Source organism: Ammodytes marinus (assembly GCF_949987685.1).
Source record: "Ammodytes marinus genome assembly, chromosome: 19".
NCBI classification, from domain to species: Eukaryota; Metazoa; Chordata; class Actinopteri; order Uranoscopiformes; family Ammodytidae; genus Ammodytes; species Ammodytes marinus.
In genome coordinates this window covers 11,114,552-11,136,413 of record NC_137223.1, presented here as the reverse complement: position 1 = coordinate 11,136,413, position 21,862 = coordinate 11,114,552, and the positions used below count along the sequence as shown (strand labels likewise).

General features: G+C 43.7%; 1 protein-coding gene across 1 annotated transcript in view; it reads left to right on the top strand.

Moving 5' to 3' along the window:
• Positions 1 to 3,535: 3,535 nt before the first annotated feature.
• LOC307266275 (regulator of G-protein signaling 6-like) overlaps positions 3,536 to 21,862 on the top strand; it is a gene marked incomplete at both ends in the record, with an annotated part of 80,748 nt that continues 62,421 nt past the window's right edge. The window contains one exon of the mRNA XM_080048251.1: positions 3,536 to 3,778. Coding sequence (XP_079904377.1) covers positions 3,536 to 3,778 — 243 coding nt within the window. The remainder of the gene's footprint in view (positions 3,779 to 21,862) is intronic.

Sequence of the window (21,862 nt, the reverse complement as noted above, 5' to 3'; positions counted from 1 at the left end):
TAAAGAGTCGGTTAACATGTATAGCTAAATGACTGTGCCAATAGCAAAAGCAAACGCCACTCTCTCAGACACACGCACGCACACACGCACACATACACACACACACGCACACACACACACACACACACACACACACACACACACACACACACACACACACACACACACACACACACACGTTATTAACCACTAGGATTCAGTTCACTGCTTTAATGATGCCGAAAAAAAGAAGAGAGTCTTAGCTTAAGCATATTCGTTGTAAAAAAGAGCTTGTAGAGATGAAAAAATGCAATAATAAAAAAATACATTTCATGCGACTTGTGCGTAACGCATGTTGACTCCCACGCAACATAGACAATTAAAGAAATTGGACACACACACACACACATACACACACACACGCACGCACGCACACACACACACACACACACACACACACACACACACACACACACACACACACACACACACACACATCTGCTTCCACACAGACAAGCAATGCTCTACTCTACTTGAAGTTCATAGCAGGCGCTTAGCCTATAATTGGGTTGAGTGGGTTTGCATCCACCTAAAGGTTCAACATTCATTTTGACATTAGCATTAGCTGCTATCTCCATTGATATAATAACGTGTCATGTAGGATAACTTACGGAAAGGTGGATGCAGGATAAAAACCAATGTGGTTAAAAGGAATACTTTTACAAATATGCTTGATCTCAGTCACTCTCTTTGTTAGCTTGAAAACCTCCAAACTTCTTTCTCTGTTTGTGTACAGATTAAACATGGCATACTGCTGGTTAATATAGTAGGCTATGTGAGCTTAAGGGGTGCTGGCAGGCAGACAGTCTTATAAACTCTGGACAGAGCCAAGCGGGTTTCCCCTTTGCTCCTGGGTCTTTTTGTTAAGCTATATGCTTAGAGAAATACAAATGCTTGCTTGTTTGTCAGAGTAGATTAATGCCACAGAAGTGTCTGTAAGATAAATATGAAACAACAGCTAACACACGGTCAAAAATACCGACATAAATACTGGAAATGGAGGGACACAGCTAGCTTGGTTCTGTCCACAGGTAACAGAATACGCCTACCAGCACCTCTAACAATCATTATTTAACATGTAAAATAGATCCAGTTAATTCACGATATTCAAAAACGTGTTAAATTGTGATAACAACAAGTTGTGGTGTTAAACAGGAAATGATCTAACTATTGCTTGTGTGATGTGCTGTTGTCCCCTGGTTCCTTTTTGTGCAAAGCCCAATTCGCCCACAATGCCAAAACTATCCCTTTGAAACAAAGGATCAGAGAACAAAATATTCAACGTGCTGATGCTAATTATCCTGCTGCTTATCCGAGGCGGCCATTGCTCCTTGGGCCCAAGACCCCCCAGAGGTCCCCAGAAGCCCCAGTTTAACAGTGCGGTAATTGGTTTTTGGTTGTGTGATATTTGCAATACAACTGTAACTATGTTTTGAAATATGGGATTATAAAGAAGGCCCAATGACATCTAGCTTTGAGACCTTAGTTATTTCTGGCAGATTAAATGGTGTACTATATCCTTTTAATTAAATTCTGTTTAATCGGATTAGAATAGTGCAAAACCTGTGTCTTAATAGTGCAAACAGAGAGAGAAACCGACAACTAATTGTACTTCTTGGGAGCAGGCCAAAAGAGACTTTGTCAAAAGAAACATTGAGATACTCTTGGGTTTTCTTATTATAAACATTAGAGATTAGAGATTCCTGTTTTGTTCTTGCTTTTTCACAATTTTTTTATCCTTAGTTTGTTCAAAATGTTATTCTTCTGGAGATTGCTATGTATTAGGACTGAGGGAAATACAGATGCAAACTGAATCTTCCATGTGGCACAGATGCGCTCCTTTTTGATGCCGTTCAAAAGCTTTCAGATTCCATGTATCAAACAGTTGCCCGATGAACATTCATTGATCCTCTTAAAAGTATTCACTTTTCATCATCTTGCCTTCAAACGAGAGGTGAGGCCCCATCACTTGAAAGGCAAGGAAGGAAGATTTTTACTGGCAGTTCAATCACTAAGTTTTGACTATACACGTAACAAACTTCTATCGGGCTTCTGTTTCATCTTTTTACGAGCTGCAAAATGAAAAACAAATCTCTCTCTCTCTCTCTCTCTCTCTCTCTCTCTCTACTTATCCAAAAAGTATTTCCTGAGATAAATCAAATTGCCAACATAAACAGAATTATTTGTGGGACTCGCAATGATACATCCTGTAAAATGGCTTCAAATTGTAGAATATCTGCTCAATAAGACTATAGAATACCAATTCATTTGAATTGACTATCGATGTAAGGGTACAATGTGTCAAATTCAAATGGATAATTTCTTTAGCTGATTTGAATGGCTGAGAGATTACATGTGCTTTGATGAGGAAGTAAAGTGCAGTTTCTTCTTCTGTACATGGAGAGAGTTGTGGTTGGGATGCAATAAGCCCCGGGGTTGCTGACACTAGTTCACTCTGACAAGGACAGAGAAATGGATGGAGGCAGGAGACACTGTTTGGGTGGGGGCATCAACTCACTTCACATCACACTAACTCTCACCAACTCTACCAATTTAGTCTTCTATTAAACTGCACACTCTTTGTATCTGGCCTCAATCTTATTAAATCTTCCCTCTCCTCAATAAACACTCCTTTCCTGTGTCTGACTTTTCCATAAGCCAGTTAATAATGTATGCTTCCTCTTGAGTTTTTGAAAATTAATTTGGTTAAAATCTAACGTGTCGCACATTAATGTGGTATGAGGTGAATATGCAGGTTGCAAAGGTTTTTGATTACCTGTAAGTTATTTTTTTTAAATTTTCTTTTACAATTAAGTCATAATTAAAAACATTAAATAAATTAAAAATAAATGAATTCTCTTTTAAATGATGTAAAGTTTTAATATTTTATTTATTTAATGTTTACTATTTACTATACGTATTAGAATTATTATTTTAGCATTTTAACTCCTCTTTGTAAACCAAGTATGTACATGCCATAATATCTCTATCCATATAACACACTTGTAATGGCGTTCTATCTCATAAATGATTTCGATGAGGGAGGAGCCGCAGGGACATGGAAAAGAGCAAACAACTCCAACACGTCTTCCCCCATATACTCTCCTGTTACTTCAATCTGGTGTGACAGCTAGAGGGAAAGGAGCGACAGGAGAGAGATAAGACAGAAAACTAGGACAATTTATGATGCCTTCATTTCATCCATCCTGTGCCTGCTGACAGAACATGCCACCAATAAGACAGAGGGATGGTGAGACTGGGGGCTGGAGTTGTACCGTCTAATTTCACACTCTCTCTCTCTCGCTTTTTCTCTCTCCCTCTCTTGTCAGCAGCTTTCTAGTCACTAAGGAGAAGGACACACACACATACACACACACACACACACACACACACACACACACACACACACACACACACAAAAGGACATAAAGAAGGAAGGAATTGAAAGACCTGTGCAGTTAAAGCGGAGAGGAGACGTGAAAGAGAGACAGTAGTGATGGCTGAGGCACCACAGCAGTTCCAAGCGGAGGAGGTAGAGGAGGTAGAGCAGCAGGAGCCTCCCAGCACCGTGGAGGCTACAGAGGCAGATGAAGGGCCAGAGGAACCTCAAGATGACCCACAAGAGGAACCTTTGGAGGAACCTGTCCACACGCCAAAGAGCAGACCCATGCTGTCCATGAGGTCCATGAGCACCATAGACCCAGAGGACGACACCCCCAACATGATGGTCTACAGAAAGGTAAGAGCAAAAAAAAATAACACAAATTATTTTTTTCCCTATTACAGGGTTTACCCGTGGGGTCTTTAAAGCATAGAAAAAACACCACATTGAATCTAACTTTCTCAAATAAGGCCTTAAATGTATTGCGTTTCTGAACTTCCTTTACAAAGGTCTTACATTTTTTCGATTACGCTTTTGTAGGATGAAATAAATACTTGGAGAGGGGTCATCATGTGACAATTAAGCACTTTTTGAGTTTGGTATGAAGTACAGTATATACCCACACTCCACAAAGCTATTGTTACTGTAAATCAATGTGAGTTTATGATAAATGTTCTTTATTATTAAAAGTACCTCAAAATGTGTCAAGATTTCCATTATATCCAATTCCTACTTTTGCCAGTATATGGCCTTGACGTGGAACTTCTTTGGCTATGGCTTGACATTCATTTTAATCAAAAGGTTACACATTATGGCTTTAGGCTTGTCATCTTGTGATTCCGCTAAGATTCAGATACTGGGAACAGATTTACATTTTTTTTAGTCCAAGGTTTTACGCTTGAAGAGGCACACTTGATTTCTGATGTTGGTGTTTCAGTCGCAAGGGAGAGAGACTTTGAATCCCTACTGGTTCTTAGGCATACAGTTCAAAGTCCTCAAGGTGCTGTGACAAAGAAACACTCCATGACAACCACACTCTCACCATATACACTTCGATCTTTTTTTCGAGCTAGAAAAGGTCACCACAGATGTCTGTAAGATACTATTCGAAAAAAAATGCCAATAACATTGTTGTAAAACATGAAACATACAGCATATGGGTTTGTTAGAACATCCAATGGGATGGCACTGGCCAATTATTACTATGCATATAGAAGTCTGATGTGTTGTGTTTGCTGGTCAGATTTGCAGATAAAGATCCCTAAACGATGAATTAAAATGTAACTGATTGTTTTTTTTATAATCTCTCCTGTCCTAAAAGCCATGGAATTAACTTAACATTTCCAGTTTCAATGGGGGGAAAAAGGCACATTATGTCATACTGTTATAAATGTATTTATTCGTTTTTCAATCTAGTTGCTTGAAATATTCAGTAAGCCTATCCTCGCTGAAGAGGGGGTATTTTTGGCTTAGCTTTGGCACTGCTGCCATGTTTGACAGTTTCTGGTGTTGGGAAAACCCCTGTTCCCGAAAACACACAAAGCATGTATTTTCAGCATACTGTCTTATTTTAGATATTTTTCAGGTCTTTTTGGCACTGCAGTGTCTTCCACACAGAATAACTGGCCAGTTATAGTGTATTAATGACACTGCATAAAGATTTTAAACCTGAATGATTTTCCCCCCATCAAAATACATTCTCATTAAAACATAATAGACATGTTTATTTTGGTTTTTAATGAGAAGTGTGGGCAGAACAAGACACTTCCCGAGACAACCAGGATACTGCTTTTTCAGCTGCTGGCATCTTTTCACATCCCAATTAATTGTACAATGTTAAACTATCGTCCCAAATGTCACACAGAAGTAACTATAGGACCTGGTATTCTGTTCCAGATCCTGTTTTTACGCGCTTATAGTCTTCTGTTTTTTTTGCTAACCCTGACTTGTGACCTTGTTGTGAAAGAGGAAAGAGAACATACTGTTTTGTCCTATGGGAATCATTATGGTGAGAAATGCATGAAAGTCAACAGTTCAAGCACTGTAGAATTATTGTAGAGAGGTGTGAATACAGACATTGGCATTGTTTTCCCATGATAGATGAACTGTGAGAGAGACATAGAGAGACAAACAGTGTTGGCATGGTGTCCTGATCCTCGGTGAAGCCTGGAAGTACAGCAAGATGGATGGCCCTGATATATTCCTGTCGAGGCTATAGACTCAGCCAGTATTGCTTACCTGCAAACAGCGAGCACACATATTTACTTATACAGTACTTCATGATGTGCAAAACACGCACATTGTGTTGAAAGAAAAAAAAACGTTAAAGCCCCTGGAAACCCAAATCCACAAAATCCCTCTTACAATGTCATTTGGGGGAGTTCGTTGCATGATGGTAAAGAAACATTTAGAAGAATTTAAAATTGTTGTAGTCAGTAGTAATGAGTACCTGGCTGAAATGACTTCAGTTTACCTCCCTGTCTCTGTGCTGCTACACAGCTGCAGCTCGTGCAGACAATAAACTCAACCTCTAAGAAATAAAAACACTCAATATATATTATGCATTGATGAATATTTAACATTTGATAGCATGCCATGTTGATGAAGTCCAATTGAATTTTTATGAGCATCGGCACAGTGACAGCATCCACAGCAACAACAACAGACAGACAGACAGAACGGTTTCCTGCTGGGATTGCTTCTTCAGAAATACAAACACAAAACTCAAGTCACAATGTTTCAGTGTTTCACCTTGAACTAGTAGGTGTTGTGCCTTCGTTTGTTGCCTCAGAGCATATGCCAAGTGTTGGTTGGTATATAGGGGCACTTTTTTTTGTAGAAGTCTTTCAAACTTGCGATCCAACTTTAAGATATATACAGTATATACAGTGCTATATATACACCACCCAGATGAGTTGAGCCTTCATTGACACACATTTCTTCAAAGGAAAAACTGAAGGAGACAAGCAGCAGTACTACTCGTACATATGAGAGTTGAATAACGCATACAACCTCTTGTGCTATCTCTGCTGGCTGGAGCTGCACTCATACTGAGAGGATGTCGTTTTGAGAGTAAATGGCTTCCTTCCTCAATGACAAAGCTCACAGTGAAGCATTTAAATAAACAATTTTTTAGATGGATTCAATGATTGGCTGTCATGCATTATGGAACTACAGGATACGCCTGTAATACTCTATCTAAAACTCAGCCAAAATGACTTTTTTTCCCCTGTGCCGCCTCAATTCCGCCAGTTTGTCTTGTCTGAATTGGGGGCAATTTCGATAAATATAGCGTGAAGGAAATACATTTGAGAGACTTATATATAATATGGCTAACACGAAACCTTACCATACCCTTGACTCTGTAAACGGGTATGTTGCTAGCTATACGGTGGGCTCTTTGTTTACAACCCTTTGTTTAAATACCTGTTTACAGAGCCTAGGCTTTGTATTAACACCAGTTGTTTTTTTCCGGTGCACACAGTACGGACAGATAGCGGATCCTGTGGAGATATTCACTGATTTGGACCAAAAAGTGATTTTGACAACGAGTGTTCTCCAGAATAGCTGACTCCACCTTTAAATCGGCATATATACGTTGAAAGAGGCTGGAGACACACAGCAGGAATTGCGAGACACCAACAGCTACTGTGGGCTTTGATAAATGAGTTCCTGATGCAGGTTGGCTGTGGGTGAACGGTCAGTGAGCATAGAGAGTGTGAGAGAGAAATGGTGATTAAGAAGGATACGTGAAGAACGATAGAGAGAGAGAGAGAGAATGATGCTAGAACAACAACACACACCCAAGATTATCTGTGTGTCTGTAAATAAAAGACTGCTAAATACAGTCAAGGTTACTTCAAGTGAATACCAGTAAAACGGCAGTGTTGATGTGACATAACAATCACGTGAGTTATTTACCTCATGTACAGAGAGGTAAGGCCACCTATGGAGAAAAGAGGATGTTTTTACTGTGTTGAAAGACTACCAGTTTGACTAGATACAGCATCTCAACGTCAGTAAGTCATTTAAGGACTCAATCTGTGAAATAAATAAAACGGATTCACTAGGAAAACACAATAACTTTAAATTTAAGTATCAAGCTTTTTTTTCACCCAAAACATCCACCCATCTGTCCGCATCCAATTACCTAGTCTATGTTGCGTGAAAGGCAACATGTCTTGTGGACCAGTCGCATTAAAATATATATTTTCTGGTTGCATTTTTTTCACATTTACAAGCTAATTTTTTTTGCAACCATTATGCTTAAGCTGAGAGTTTCATTTTTTTCCTCATTAAAGCAGTGAACTGTATCCTTCTATTAGAAACATATTTTAGTGGTTATTAGATATTGTATTTATACAGACAAACCACAGGCAAACTGTGTGTGTGTGTGTGTGTGTGTGTGTGTGTGTGTGTGTGTGTGTGTGTGTGTGTGTGTGGGTTGCGATGACTAGCAGACCGTTCAAATGCAATCAAGCTGTGGTAACCCAGTGGGAGTTGTCTGGAGAAAGAGAGAGAGAGAGAGAAAAAAATGCCACAAAGAGAATGAGGTGCAGAAAACAGAAAACAGCTCATTAAAAACATGGACAATTTGACAGGTTTAGTTTTTAGTTTAGTTTACTTTAGGCATGTTTTCTTTAAAATGTCGGTTTAATTGAATTGAATGCTTGCCTATAGATTTCTGCTGTGAGATGATTTTGCTCTCATTTTTAAAATTGCAGATTAAAAAGCAGTTACTATGATGACGGTCTATCTGGAGCATTTCAACACAGACCACATAGTATTTTTTGGTTTGACTTTAAAAAAAATAACAATTTCTCAAAGATATTATACAAAAATGTCCCATATCCTTTTCTGCATTAAAAACCACACTGTGTCATAAGCCGATCTACTGATTTAGAACATTTGCAGTTACACGAAAGGTTGCTGTGTTATGGAATATGTATAGAGCCCTCCACTGTATTCCCAGTAGTCTGTCTGCTCTGCATGAGTCATCAATCATCCACAAGCACATTGTGAGTGGGGGTGCAAATCATGACCCCAGATTCACCATTAAGGAAATGTCAAGGGCGCAAAGTAAAGTTTCTCCTCTTGAAATGAAGGTTTTAATGAAGGATTTTTTTTTTCAAAAGCCCTTATTTTAAACCTTGACTGTCAGCTGATTTGGGGTCAGTTTGAGTGGTAGCAGGGCTTAATACAGGCGGAACATGAGAGCTGATGCTGGGTCAGCGCTTGAAGAGTAATTTGGATGCGACGTGATGCCTATGGAGAGCCATTCGTCATCAAATATGGCGTACCACTCCTACCTTTCTCCCCCTCTCTCTCTGTCCCTCCTCTTTTACCTTGCCTTAACATCACCTTCCATACTAGTGTGTGTGTGTGTGTGTGTGTGTGTGTGTGTGTGTGTGTGTGTGTGTGTGTGTGTGTGTGTGTGTTTGTGTGTGCGTGCGTGCGTGCGTGTGTGTGTACTGTGTATGCTTTTGTGTCTGATAAAGGAGAAAGAATCCTTATATACTTGAGCATGCTGCTGGTGTGCGTGTGTGTGTATTCTAGCGTATTGCCTCTTTTTCATTATCATGGTCTCCACTCTTGACAATAGCAGCTGTTGAACTGCAGGTCTTTTGACTCAAAAAGCTGTTCATACAAATATCTGTTCCCATATTTCTCTGAGGTGGTTGAACATGGCCTGAAAAGAAGCCTGAGGTTGAAAAGCTACAGTGAGAGGGTTGTTGGATGCTGGCCCCTTTGCAGTAGGGGTTCACTGTGCCACAAACATTCAAATGGCTTCCAACCAGAGTTATTTAGTTGCTCTTGGTATTTTGCCTTTGGTGTCAACATTTGTACACCAAGTGAAAGGCAGCATGTGTTGAATATACCATTCATTTAAGTTGACCAAAGAAATCTATAATCTAAAATATGATCTTAAATTGGTCTGCCTTTCCAAAAAAAAAAAACATTGGAGCTTTTAAAAAAGACATTTGTATTAACATTTTCCCATCTATCGCCCCAGTGGTAAAGCTTGACCATCCCTCCATCAAGTCTCCCGCAAGGACGTTTTGATATTTTAAAATATGTTTTATATGCGGAAGCAGAAAAAGTAAAAAAAAAAAAAGTTTAATGTGAAACGTTTTAAAGGTGCACTGTGTAACTTTGATTGTGTCAGAACAATAAAAATGTTCTCAGGTATATTCTCATACATGAATAAACAAACTTGACTCACAGGAAAATTGGCAAACCATTTGATTGATGTTTGAAAGCAATCTTACAAGTTACTGTTTCTCTGTTGTTGTTTACAACAGCATGGCCCACAGTTATCTTTACAAAAATATTATAGTCTTAGATTTGGTTTCAATGTGCCTCAAAAATAGGTTTGTTTTACGACGATATACTGTAATTATTCAATACTAAGAATTAAACACAGAGAAAATATGTTTTGTAAACTATCTGCAGGCTCTGCAAATGTAAACAAATCCCCCTCTCCTAAAACTGCACAGTGCTCCTTCAAAGAAAAGCTTGTTTTGTTCATTTGTTTGGTTCATGTCACCTTTATGCCTGTCAGAAATGTTGTGCTGATTCGCCCATTTAAGTTGTTCACTGTCCCCATGTGTGTTAAGGTTACGATGCTGGACCCAAGAGCAGACAGAGACGAAGTAGGATTTATATAAAAAAGGTTTATTATATATATGGTGAGGGGAAGCAGGTAGTGGGTGAGGGAGCCAGGGGGAGACAAAAACCGGGAAGCTGGAGAGAGTGGTCCGGATACACGGTAGCGCATTGGACGATCCGGCGCCGACAGCAAGGAATCCACGGGTTATGAAGGGGAGTTGATTGGAGGTGAAGACCAGGTGAGCGTGATTGCAGATGAGGACCAGGTGTGAAGTGAGACAGACAGGGGGAGTGGCAGATACAGACGAGGAAAACACAGCGGGCTGCTGTGACCACAACAGTACCCTCCCCTCAATGGACGCCTCCAGGCGGCCTAAGCTTCTCTGGATGAGCCAGATGGAAATCCCGGATGAGGGAGGGGTCGAGAATGAGACCCCGCGAAACCCAGCTCCTTTCCTCAGGACCGTAACCCTCCCAATCCACGAGGTACTGATGCCCTCTGCCCCGACGCCGAATGTCCAGCAACCGCCGGACGGTGTATGCTGGGTGGTTGTCAATCACCCGGGGAGGAGGGGGGGCAACGGCCGGGGGGGAGAGAGGGCTGGTGGAGACTGGCTTTAGACGAGAGACATGGAAGGTTGGGTGGACGTGCATGGCTGGGGGCAGCTTGAGTGTGACCGCAGAGGGGTTGATGACGGAGACAATAGGGAAGGGCCCCACAAAACGAGGGGTTAACTTCTTAGAGCCAGTCTGTAAGGGAAGGTCCTTGGAGGACAACCACACCTGCTGACCCACCCGATAGGCAGGAGCGGGAGCCCGGTGGCGATCAGCCGTGCGCCGGTTCTGCTCAGCGGAGCGCAGCAGAGCGGTGCGCGCGCCCTTCCACACCCTGCGGCAGCGGCGGAGATGGTGCTGTACTGAGGGAACGGAGATGTCGTCCTCCTGAGCCGGAAACAAGGGCGGTTGGTACCCCAGGGAACATTCAAACGGGGACATGCCGGTGGCTGCACAGGACATGGAGTTGTGGGCATACTCGATCCAAGAGAGATGGTCGCTCCAGGCAGAGGGGTTGCGGGCAGCCACACAACGCAGCGCGGTTCCAAGATCCTGATTCGCTCTCTCCGCCTGCCCATTAGTCTGCGGCTGGTACCCTGATGACAGGCTGACAGAGGCCCCCAGCGCACGGCAGAAGGCTTTCCACACCTGGGAGATGAATTGGGGGCCGCGGTCGGAGACGAGGTCCGTGGGAATCCCGTGGAGGCGGAACACATGCTGCACGAGCAGCTGGGCAGTCTCGGTGGCAGAGGGGAGCTTTGGGAGGGCAATGAAATGAACAGCCTTAGAGAACCTATCCACAACTGTGAGGATGACTGTATGGCCATTAGAGGGGGGAAGACCAGTGACGAAATCCAGGCCAATGTGAGACCAGGGCCGACCAGGAACAGGAAGCGGGCGAAGCAGGCCGGCAGGGGGTTGATGGGAGGACTTGGCCCGAGCACAAACCGTGCAGGCCAGCACGAAAGCCCGGGTGTCAGCGTCCATCACTGGCCACCAAAAGTACCTCTTAAGGAGTGACAGGGTGCGACCCACGCCAGGGTGACAGGCAAAACGCGATGTGTGACCCCACACCAGAACCTGGGAGCGCACCGAACTGGGGACAAAGAGGCGGTTAGGAGGGCCGTTGCCCGGGTCTGGTTCAGTGATTTGGGCCTCCCGGATGAGGGACTCTATCTCCCAGGTAACCGCAGCCACCCTGAGACAGGAAGGAGAGAGGATGGTGTCAGGGGGACCCGGTGTGTCCACAGTGCCAAACTGGCGGGAGAGGGCGTCTGGTTTGACGTTACGGGAACCGGGCCGGTAGGTGAGGGAGAAATTGAAACGCCCAAAAAACAGGGACCACCGGGCCTGGCGGGAATTCAATCGCTTGGCTGTCTGGATGTAAGACAAATTCTTGTGGTCAGTCCATACCACGAACGGCTGTTCTGACCCCTCAAGCCAGTGCCGCCATTCCTCCAACGCCAGTTTCACAGCCAGCAGCTCTCTGTTACCCACATCATAATTCCGCTCAGCAGGAACCAGCCGGCGAGAGAAAAAAGCGCAGGGGTGAATCTTCTCATCAGAGGCCGAGCGCTGGGACAGGACCGCCCCCACCCCAGTGTCAGATGCATCAACCTCCACAATGAACTGCCTGGAGGGATCCGGTTGGATGAGAATGGGGGCAGACGAAAAAAACTCCTTAAGCCTAGAGAAGGCAGCCTCCGCTTCAGGCGTCCAGGCAAAAGGGCGGGCAGGGGAGGTGAGATGAGTGAGAGGGGCTGCCACCCTGCTGTAGTCACGGATGAACCTCCGGTAAAAATTGGCAAACCCCAGAAACTGCTGCAGTTTCTTGCGGGAATCGGGGATGGGCCAGTCAGTCACTGCAATGACCTTCTCGGGGCAGGTCCTCACTTGCCCGCTCTCAATGATGAACCCCAGGAAGGATACAGAGGTGACACTGAACTCACACTTCTCGGCCTTCACATATAGCTTGTTCTCCAACAGCCGTTGAAGAACTTGCCGGACATGCTGGACGTGTTCCTTCTGATTGCGGGAAAAAATCAGGATGTCGTCTAAATAGACAAAAACTGAGCGGTTGAGAAAGTCCCGGAGGACGTCGTTAACCAGGTTCTGGAACACAGCAGGGGCATTAGTTAGGCCGAAAGGCATGACGAGATACTCAAAATGGCCGAGGGGGGTGTTAAAGGCCGTCTTCCACTCATCGCCTTCACGGATGCGCACCAGATGATAGGCATTACGTAGGTCCAATTTGGAGAAGACTGTGGCGCCCTGCAGTGGCTCGAATGCGGAACTGATGAGGGGCAACGCATACTTGTTCTTCACAGTAATGTTATTGAGACCCCTGAAATCAATGCATGGGCGAAGTGACTTGTCCTTTTTGGCCACAAAAAAGAAACCTGCACCAACAGGAGAAGAGGAGGGTCTCATGAGGCCAGCCGAAAGAGAATCCTTAATGTACTTCTCCATGGCCTCCCTCTCAGGACGGGACAAGTTATAAAGGCGACTACTGGGCAAAGGGGCGCCGGGGAGGAGATCAATGGCACAGTCATAGGGGCGATGAGGAGGCAGGGTGAGCGCACGACACTTACTAAATACCTCTCCCAGGTCATGATAAATTTGGGGAACCAAGGAGAGGTCGGGAGGTTCCTTGGGCAAGAGAACATCTCCCACTGCCGGAGACAGGGCAGACTGTAAGCAGGTGGAATGACAAAACGTGCTCCAACTCACCACCTTGCCAGAAGACCAGTCAAATTGGGGATTGTGAAGCTTGAGCCAGGGGTACCCCAGCACCAGGGGAGTGAGGGGAGACAGGATGACATGAAACTGAAGTATCTCGTGGTGATTGCCAGAAACAATTAATTCAAGGGGCTTAGTACGGTGGGTAATAAGGGCCAGGTGACGGCCGTCTAAGGCGTTAGCATTTAAGGGAGAGGGTAATTGTTCCAATTTAATGCCAACCTGAGACGCGAAGCCCGCATCAATGAAGTTCTCATCCGCTCCAGAATCCACCAGGGCTGACACAGGAAAGGAATGCCCGAGGGACAGGAGAGTGGCATCCAGTAGTGAGCGAGAACAGTGAGAATCGGGGACGGAGGGGGCGTGGCTCAGCAGGGCCCCGAGCCTCACTGCCGAGCCCTGTCTTTTGGCAGTGACAGACAGGTGGAGATGAGATGCCCGGGCAGCGCACAGTACAGACACACTCCGGTCTTAATCCGATGAAGCCGCTCTGCCTGGGTGAGACGTGTGCGACCCAGCTGCATGGGCTCCTCTTCAGTGACAGCACGCGTCACGGGGGCAGAGAGGGCAGTCTTAGGGAAGAGTGGGGAACAGGAAGCAGCGAAAACCGGAGGCACGGAGCTGCCCGCCTTCTCCCTACGCCGCTCGCGTAGGCGATTATCCAGCCGGATAGAGAGGGAAATTATTTCATCGAGAGTGTCAGCTTCCTCCCTAGTAGCCAGCTCATCCTTGATTGTCTCACTGAGACCGGAAAGAAAAAGCCCACGTAGTGACTTGTCGTTCCAGCCTGACCTGGCTGCATAGGTCCTGAACTCAACGGAGAACTCAGCTACACTGCGGGAGCCCTGACGTAAAGAAATAAGCCGCTTGGCGGCGTCCCCTCCCTCTACTGGATGGTCAAACACTTTCCTCATCTCTGCTACAAAAAGGTCAAAATTGTCATTAGCTGGGGAATCACTGTCCCATAATGCCGAAGCCCACGCTAGTGCATTACCCTTAAGTGACCCCATAATGTAAGCGATCTTAGCCTTTTCTGTGGGATAGGTGAGAGGCTGCTGACTGAAAACTAGGAAACACTGAATCAAAAAGTCTCTGCACGTACCCATGTCCCCAGCATAGCGCTCTGGCGCAGGAATAAATGGCTCACGAGCTCGTGGCAGGTGTAACGGGGAAGTGAGAGCAGGCGGGGGTGCCGCTGGTAGTGGAGGCGCTGTGGTGGGGGGTACCAGTAAGTCCAATTGGTCACCCATCTGTGTGACTCGGGTAGCGAGATTCTTAAAAGCCTCCATAGCGTCCCGGAGAGCTTGGCTGTGCTCCGCCACCTGAGTGCCTTGGGCGGCGAGAGCTCCACGAATCTTTCCGATGTCCGCTGGGTCCATCTTGGCCGGATCGTTCTGTTAAGGTTACGATGCTGGACCCAAGAGCAGACAGAGACGAAGTAGGATTTATATAAAAAAGGTTTATTATATATATGGTGAGGGGAAGCAGGTAGTGGGTGAGGGAGCCAGGGGGAGACAAAAACCGGGAAGCTGGAGAGAGTGGTCCGGATACACGGTAGCGCATTGGACGATCCGGCGCCGACAGCAAGGAATCCACGGGTTATGAAGGGGAGTTGATTGGAGGTGAAGACCAGGTGAGCGTGATTGCAGATGAGGACCAGGTGTGAAGTGAGACAGACAGGGGGAGTGGCAGATACAGACGAGGAAAACACAGCGGGCTGCTGTGACCACAACAATGTGGAGCAGAGCCAGAGGCCAAAACATCCTGAGGGATTCCAGTGATGTGGTCATTGGTTCCGGGGGGGGGTGGGGTAGCGTGCCATCTGCCTCCGTCTCCACGACCTTCCATTGATCAGTATTTGAGCTAAAATGTCCACCTGTGCATTTATCACAATCTATAGCTCTGTAGGCGGATTGCATTGTGGACGTTACCGTAATGCATAATGGTTTAACCCTTTATTTTAATGAGGCCATGGCTTTTGCTCCAGGAGTACAAAAATTTTTGGTGTTTTCACACCGTTATCGATTAAGCTCGATTAGTCAAATCTCTGTATGTTGTGCCGACATTTTATTTTAGCAACAGTAAAAGGATGGGTTTGACAAATCAATGACAAATCCAATATAGAAAATATATTCAAGGGAGTTGTCAACTCAATGAACAACTTTCCCAAAAAATGTTTTTGTCTCTGGTCCTAATACTAAAAAAACAAAATGAAGAAATCAAATGAAAGTCATGTTTTCTCTCCACAGATGACATCAGATCTCTAAATGGAGAAAATTATTGATTAACTGTCAATCATTTATCCATTACGCCCCACAGTAATGGTCCACATTTACTCTGTTCACAACAAGTAATGGATTGGATCAATACAAATCCAACTTAATTTTAGTTCTCCAGTCTCGTGTTGTGGTAATGTTATTTTCTCTAGCAGCAGCAGTGACGAAATGCTGCGAGATAATCAGCAAATTATCCGACCTAATTCTTAAACCACTCAATATGATAATGACTAAAAGATCATTTATTTTATACAGGGTACGAGAGGCAGAGCATAGGCATATATGTTGTGAGTCGGCAAGGGTTAGTTTGTGTATAAAAACCAAGTGAGAGGTGTTTACACAAACTTCAATGTTGCAACAGGCCTTTGGCTGTTGACATAAAGATCCAAACTATAGTACAAAGTCTTTGAATTTTACTTTTTCACAGCAGCCTTTGAAGAGCCACCGGCTGGTCCGTGTGTGTGTGTTTGTGTGTCGTGTGTATGTGTGTGTGTTTGTGTGTGTGTGTGGGGGGGGGGTTCGTCTTATTTTGTCGCTTTCATGTCGCAAATGCCCTGACAAAAAGTCCACTTCAAAAGCAGTCCTTTTTTTGTTGTATTAATGCTTTCAAGTCTAAAGGGGGAATTTAAATGTAAAGAGACCTTCAGTTGGCAGTAAGAATCTGCGCACAAACACAGAGAAAACTTCGGCTTCTCTTTTAGAGCAAATGCATCTCCCATGTGTTTCATAGATTGCATTTCGATAGAAGTTCCAAACTTTAGAAAGACCATTACATTATAAATGTACATTTGTTAAAGTAGTCCTTTCAGCAATGATAAGAATTCAGTGTGATTTAATCTTTATGTTTAGAATTTAGAATTCATTCATAACTGTAACTATATATATTTTTTAAATTGTGAACAGGACCTGCAGGCTGCAACAAGGTGTTATTTCACACCATATATAATTTTATATATTATCCACCATATATAATATTCCAGTCAAGACTTGTCGACGCAATCTGGGGCATATTTATTAGGCAATTTCACATGGCAAAAGATATTCATTGGCCAGCAAGCACATGAATCACAGCTCACTGAACCCCTACACACAGCTATCTCCATGACCTCTGATGGCATTGGTATCTGAGCAGATAGGATACTGCTGGATCAAGATTGTTAATTTGATCACGTAGGATCGTCCTCTCTCAACTTTAGCAGGAAACAGCTGAAACACATTGTCAACCTCGTGTTCATCGCCTTATTGACTGCTGCCAAACAGGGAGAGTTTTCTTTCCCGTTTACCTTGGTGCGCATTTGATTTCAAGGGGTGAAATTATGTGGAGGAGCATGTCAAAAAGTCAAGTATGTTCAAATTGCAGTGAAATCACTGAGAATTAATGTGTGTGTGTGTGTGTGTGTGTGTGCGTGCGTGCGTGTGCAATAGCGGATTTGTACTGATAATGTAGTTTATAAAGAGGATACTTTGTGCAGGTAGAGACATTGACTAAACTTGAGTTGATTTTTGTTCTTTTGCACAAGTGAATGAGGGAGGTTTAGTTTGTGGTTTGGGATGTATGCTTGTGTGTGTGTGTGTGTGTGTGTGTGTGTGTGTGTGTGTGTGTGTGTGTGTGTGTGTGTGTGTGTGTGTGTGTGTGTGTGCGTGTGTGTGTGTGTGTGTGTGTGTGTGTGTGTGTGTGTGTGTGTGTGTGTGTGTGTGTGCTGCTTGTCACTTAGTGAATGACTAAGCGGATGTAATCAAAGCGCGGTCGCCTGCAGATATGTGAGGAAAGAGCTCATCACAACAGCGCAGGTAGAGAGCAGAGGGCTAATCAAATCAAGGTAAGAGGGAGAGGCTAATTGCTGGAAGTTTTAAATTGCCAGTTTGAAAATGACAGGATGATCATTCATATTGCATGTCTCTTCACATTTTTCTTGCTTTTTCATTGGACGTTTTTTATTGAATCCTTGCCCTAATTTGGTGATGAGTTTCTAGAAATATGAAGGTACATTTCTTGGGCATTGGTAAAACCTTAATTCACTGATGGCTATGGTAGCCGAATTGTTTCCCATGGCTGACAAAGACAAAGGCTGTAGATTGGACTTTTCATCAGTTTTCCAAGTGTATTTCAGGAGATTCCAACAGGACATTTACAGAGGATTTGAGGTGCATGGTAGCAGCAGGCTGGGAGCCGCATGGCTCTCCCCTTAAAGTTACAGGACTTTAGTTTAGTTTAGTTTTATTTGTGCAAATAAACAAGATTAAAAAATGGCAAGAAGATGCGCATAGACATACATAATTGCACGGGTGGGACAAAAGAAACCCCGAAGGGCTTATGAAGGATGTCCACCTGACATTAAAATACAATAAAGAAATGAAGTAAAAGAAAAAAAGAAAAGGTCGTTCTCTGCATGTCACTCCCCTCTCTGCCCCATTTCAACTCTGTCTTCACACTATCAATAAAGCATAAAAATGCCCCCCCCAAAAAAAAAAAGTTACTTGAATGTCTTAGTTATTGTGTGTATTTTAAATCTCTTTAAAGGTGGAGTCCGCGATTCTGGAGAACACCTTGTTGAAATCAGTGAATATCTCCTCACATGCTTATACACATCCTAGGCTCTGTAAACTGGTATGTAGACAAAGGGTATGCAAACAAAGGGGGGCCCACCATAGCTATAGCAACATGCCAGTTGTTTACAGAGCCTATATGCTTTGAATTACTATAACAAAAAGGGATTTGGACAACAAGAATCGCTGACTCCACCTTTAATAGAGTAAATTGAAATAAATCACACTTGTATCTAATTAATCTCCAAGGATTGTATTATTTGTATTTAATTAAAAGTAGTGGATCAGTTGGGCACAAGAGTTGGGCCAAGTAATTGCTGCAAACCCCTATAGCTGGCAGTGAAAAAGTGGCAGCATTCAGTCGTCTCCTAGGAGGGAGTATTCCCTGGGCCTACCGAAATAATGACATCCTGGTTCCCCACTGAGTTCCTGTATTACTGTATTCTAATCCAAACTAATCCCCTTCAGTGCACACTTCCAGCCGCACCGCATTCGGGGTGGTATTTCTGAAGGAATCCTCAAATCTTTGGCATGGTTTCATCCTGGGTAAAGTTGGATTTAACAGTAGAGTCAGTTATTCTGGAGAATGCTTGCTGTCAAAACCACTTTTTGCCAAAATCAGTGAGTATCTGCTCACGATCAGCTACATGTCCGTACTGTGTGTGTGTGTGTGTGTGTGTGTGTGTGTGTGTGTGTGTGTGTGTGTGTTGAAAAACAAATCCAGCCTAGGCTCTGAAAATGTGTATGTAAACACAAAGGACCAACCCAGCTAGAAACATGGCCATTTCAGAGCCTAAAGTATGTAAAAAAAACCCTAGAATTTTTTTTCAGCACACACACATTCATTGATTCTGACAAAAAGGGATTTTTTGTCAACAAGCATTTTCCTGGATTCGCTGACTCCACCTTTAAATATCTCCTATTATACTACTTTTCTGGTCTTAATTTCTAATTAATGACTCCTATAGAGCAACCTGACACGAATCACAGCACAAAAAACCATGTAGATTTTCGGGAAGCTCTTCCTCTCATCTCAGCGATTTCAGCATTCGCTGTCCACATAGGCTTTGTGCTTCTCTGCCCCCTCGCCCCCCTCCTGCAAACCCCACTCCGTTGTGATTGGTTACCTTCCGGAACACTTTCAGCGGCGCGCGGGCAGATTTGAGCAGGCAGGTAGGGGCATGGCCGGAGCGTGCCTTTGCACGTTGCAGCATTACCATACATGTAAAAATCCGGATTCTCTAAGTAATAAATCACGGAAATTTGAACAAGTGAATCGCGACAGGCTGCCATAGTGTTTAGCGCTCTGCACAGCCACCCCAGACGGTCAGCTCCCTGTCTAAATGCATGTCAGTCATTACTTGACACTTATGACTAGTATGGTTAAACATGACCATAAATCATTATAACAACATTTATAGGTCATAAAAGTTGAAAAAGCATAATAGGGCCTCTTTAAACTGATGAAAAAAAACAATCATTAATAACCACTAACTAGTAATTAAGATACTGATTCAAGGATAATAAAAACAAGCTGCGTTGTATACATTTATATTCTAATATTAAAGCACCAGAGCCCCAAAAAGAAACACCAACAACTTTACAAATGGATGCACTTGAATGAGTTTGATCTGAAGCAGTTTTACAGTTCCTTGATAAGCCCATTGACTTGTTTCCTCTCCTGTCTGACAGCAGCTTGGGTCTGTTGGGGCAGCAGTGGATTTGTCATGCTCTGGTTGTGTCGGGCGGCAGGCGTCAGTGGAAACCCCTTGGCCTTACTTCTTCTGTCAATATTTCGTATTTTTACCAGCGGTTCACAGTGACAGAAACCAAGCTGTAGGCCTATGTGCTTTGGGGAATTTGCAAGCATACATTGATACACTGTGAATGTGTGTGTGTGTGTGTGTGTGTGTGTGTGTGTGTGTGTGTGTGTGTGTGTGTGTAGAGGGTTTGGCAATGCATCAGTGAATTTCTTGGCACAGGCCCTCCTGAAAACCTGTGGTGGTAACTGCGTGAGTACAATCACGAGAGTAACACACTTAGGTATCAAGTACCCGTACTTCCATGAACGTACAATGTATGCTTCTTTCTACTTCTTCTCAACTACAATGAAGTCTTCTAAATTTAAAAGCTGTAGTTTATAGACATATAGTTAGATTAATAATAGAAAGTTCAGCTTATTATATACAGTCTATGCTTAATATACAGTATGATGTGTTGCTTAAGATTAAACCAGTGGTTCCCAAATGCTTTTGTTTGTCACCCCTTATATTACAAAAGCCTATTGATTTATATGAAGACACAATGCAATTGTAAAAAAGATTACTACAGCCTGGAAACATGTTTGATGTGATATCAAAGATATTTTTTCTTTTCTTGTCAAGCCATAGTCACAGGTCGTCAGTGTTCAATATCGTACACAGACTCTTCCATTTATGTTGAGAGGAGAGGCTGTGTGTGTGTGTGTTTGTGTGTGTGTGTGTGTGTGTGTGTGTTTGTGTGTGTGTGTGTGTGTGTGTGTGTGTGTGTGTGTGTGTGTGTGTGTGTGTGTGTGTGTGTGTGTGTTGAGCAAGATATTTAAGATGCAGATGGTGACTCACACAGCAGATAATGAGCATGGCAAGAAACACTTGATAAGCACACAGTTGGTTGTTTATCTTGGGGGTTTTGTAGCGCCGTAATTCTCTGTTGTTTCGCCCACTGGTTTTGTCCCGAGAGCAAACGGTTTAATTCCATAATTAATCTCAGAGATATTCATGGTGTAATAGGGATTAACATATTGTTTTGTTATTGTTTTGTTAGTTAAACAATGACTCAGGCGTTTTTCAAGCCTCCTCTCGCTTGTCAGAAAATATGGCAGAAATGACAAAGGACGCGCACATCAAAGGCATACAACCACACAAAGAATATTTCCAGCTTGAACATACACACACACACGCACGCATGCACACACGCACACACACGCACGCACACACACACACACACACACACACACACACACACACACACACACACACACACACACACACACACACACACACACACACACACACATACACGCTCTCCACATTCAGATGCAATTATGAAAACCAGGGGAGTGTGAGAGTTCTGTAAAGTGGATGTGAAATTCATTCAGAAAAAGGTGTTAATATTCGGAGAAAAGGTCGAGCTTAGCACTGAATAAATACACCTGCAGCCATTATTGTGCTAATACAGTGTAGCGCTGCTTCAGCCCAATGCGGTCACACCTGTTCTCTTCATAATGAGTCCGGGGGCGCCTTTAGCTCAGTTGGTAAGGCGTCCCCCTCCCGGGCCGGGCCCAGCAGCAGACCCGGGTTCGATTCCCACCCGCGGTCGTTCTCTGCATGTCACTCCCCTCTCTGCCCCATTTCACCTCTGTCGCTCTGCACTATCAATAAAGCATAAAAAAATAAAAATGCCCAAAAAATATATTTAAAAAAAAAATAATAATAATGAGTCCGGTCACCGATGTCCATTCAAAGCATTGTCCACAAGCTGGGACCAGATAGTCCTAACAAAGCAGCCAGTCGAAATATTAAATATGTTCAAATAATAATGTAATAATACAGGCGTTAAATAACATGCACAGGACGTGAACATCAATAAATCCTCCCCAAAGGATTACAGTTAGAATTTGAGTTTCACAACCAGTCAGTCTGTTGCACTCTCAGTTGGCGTTTGTTGGTGTTCAATG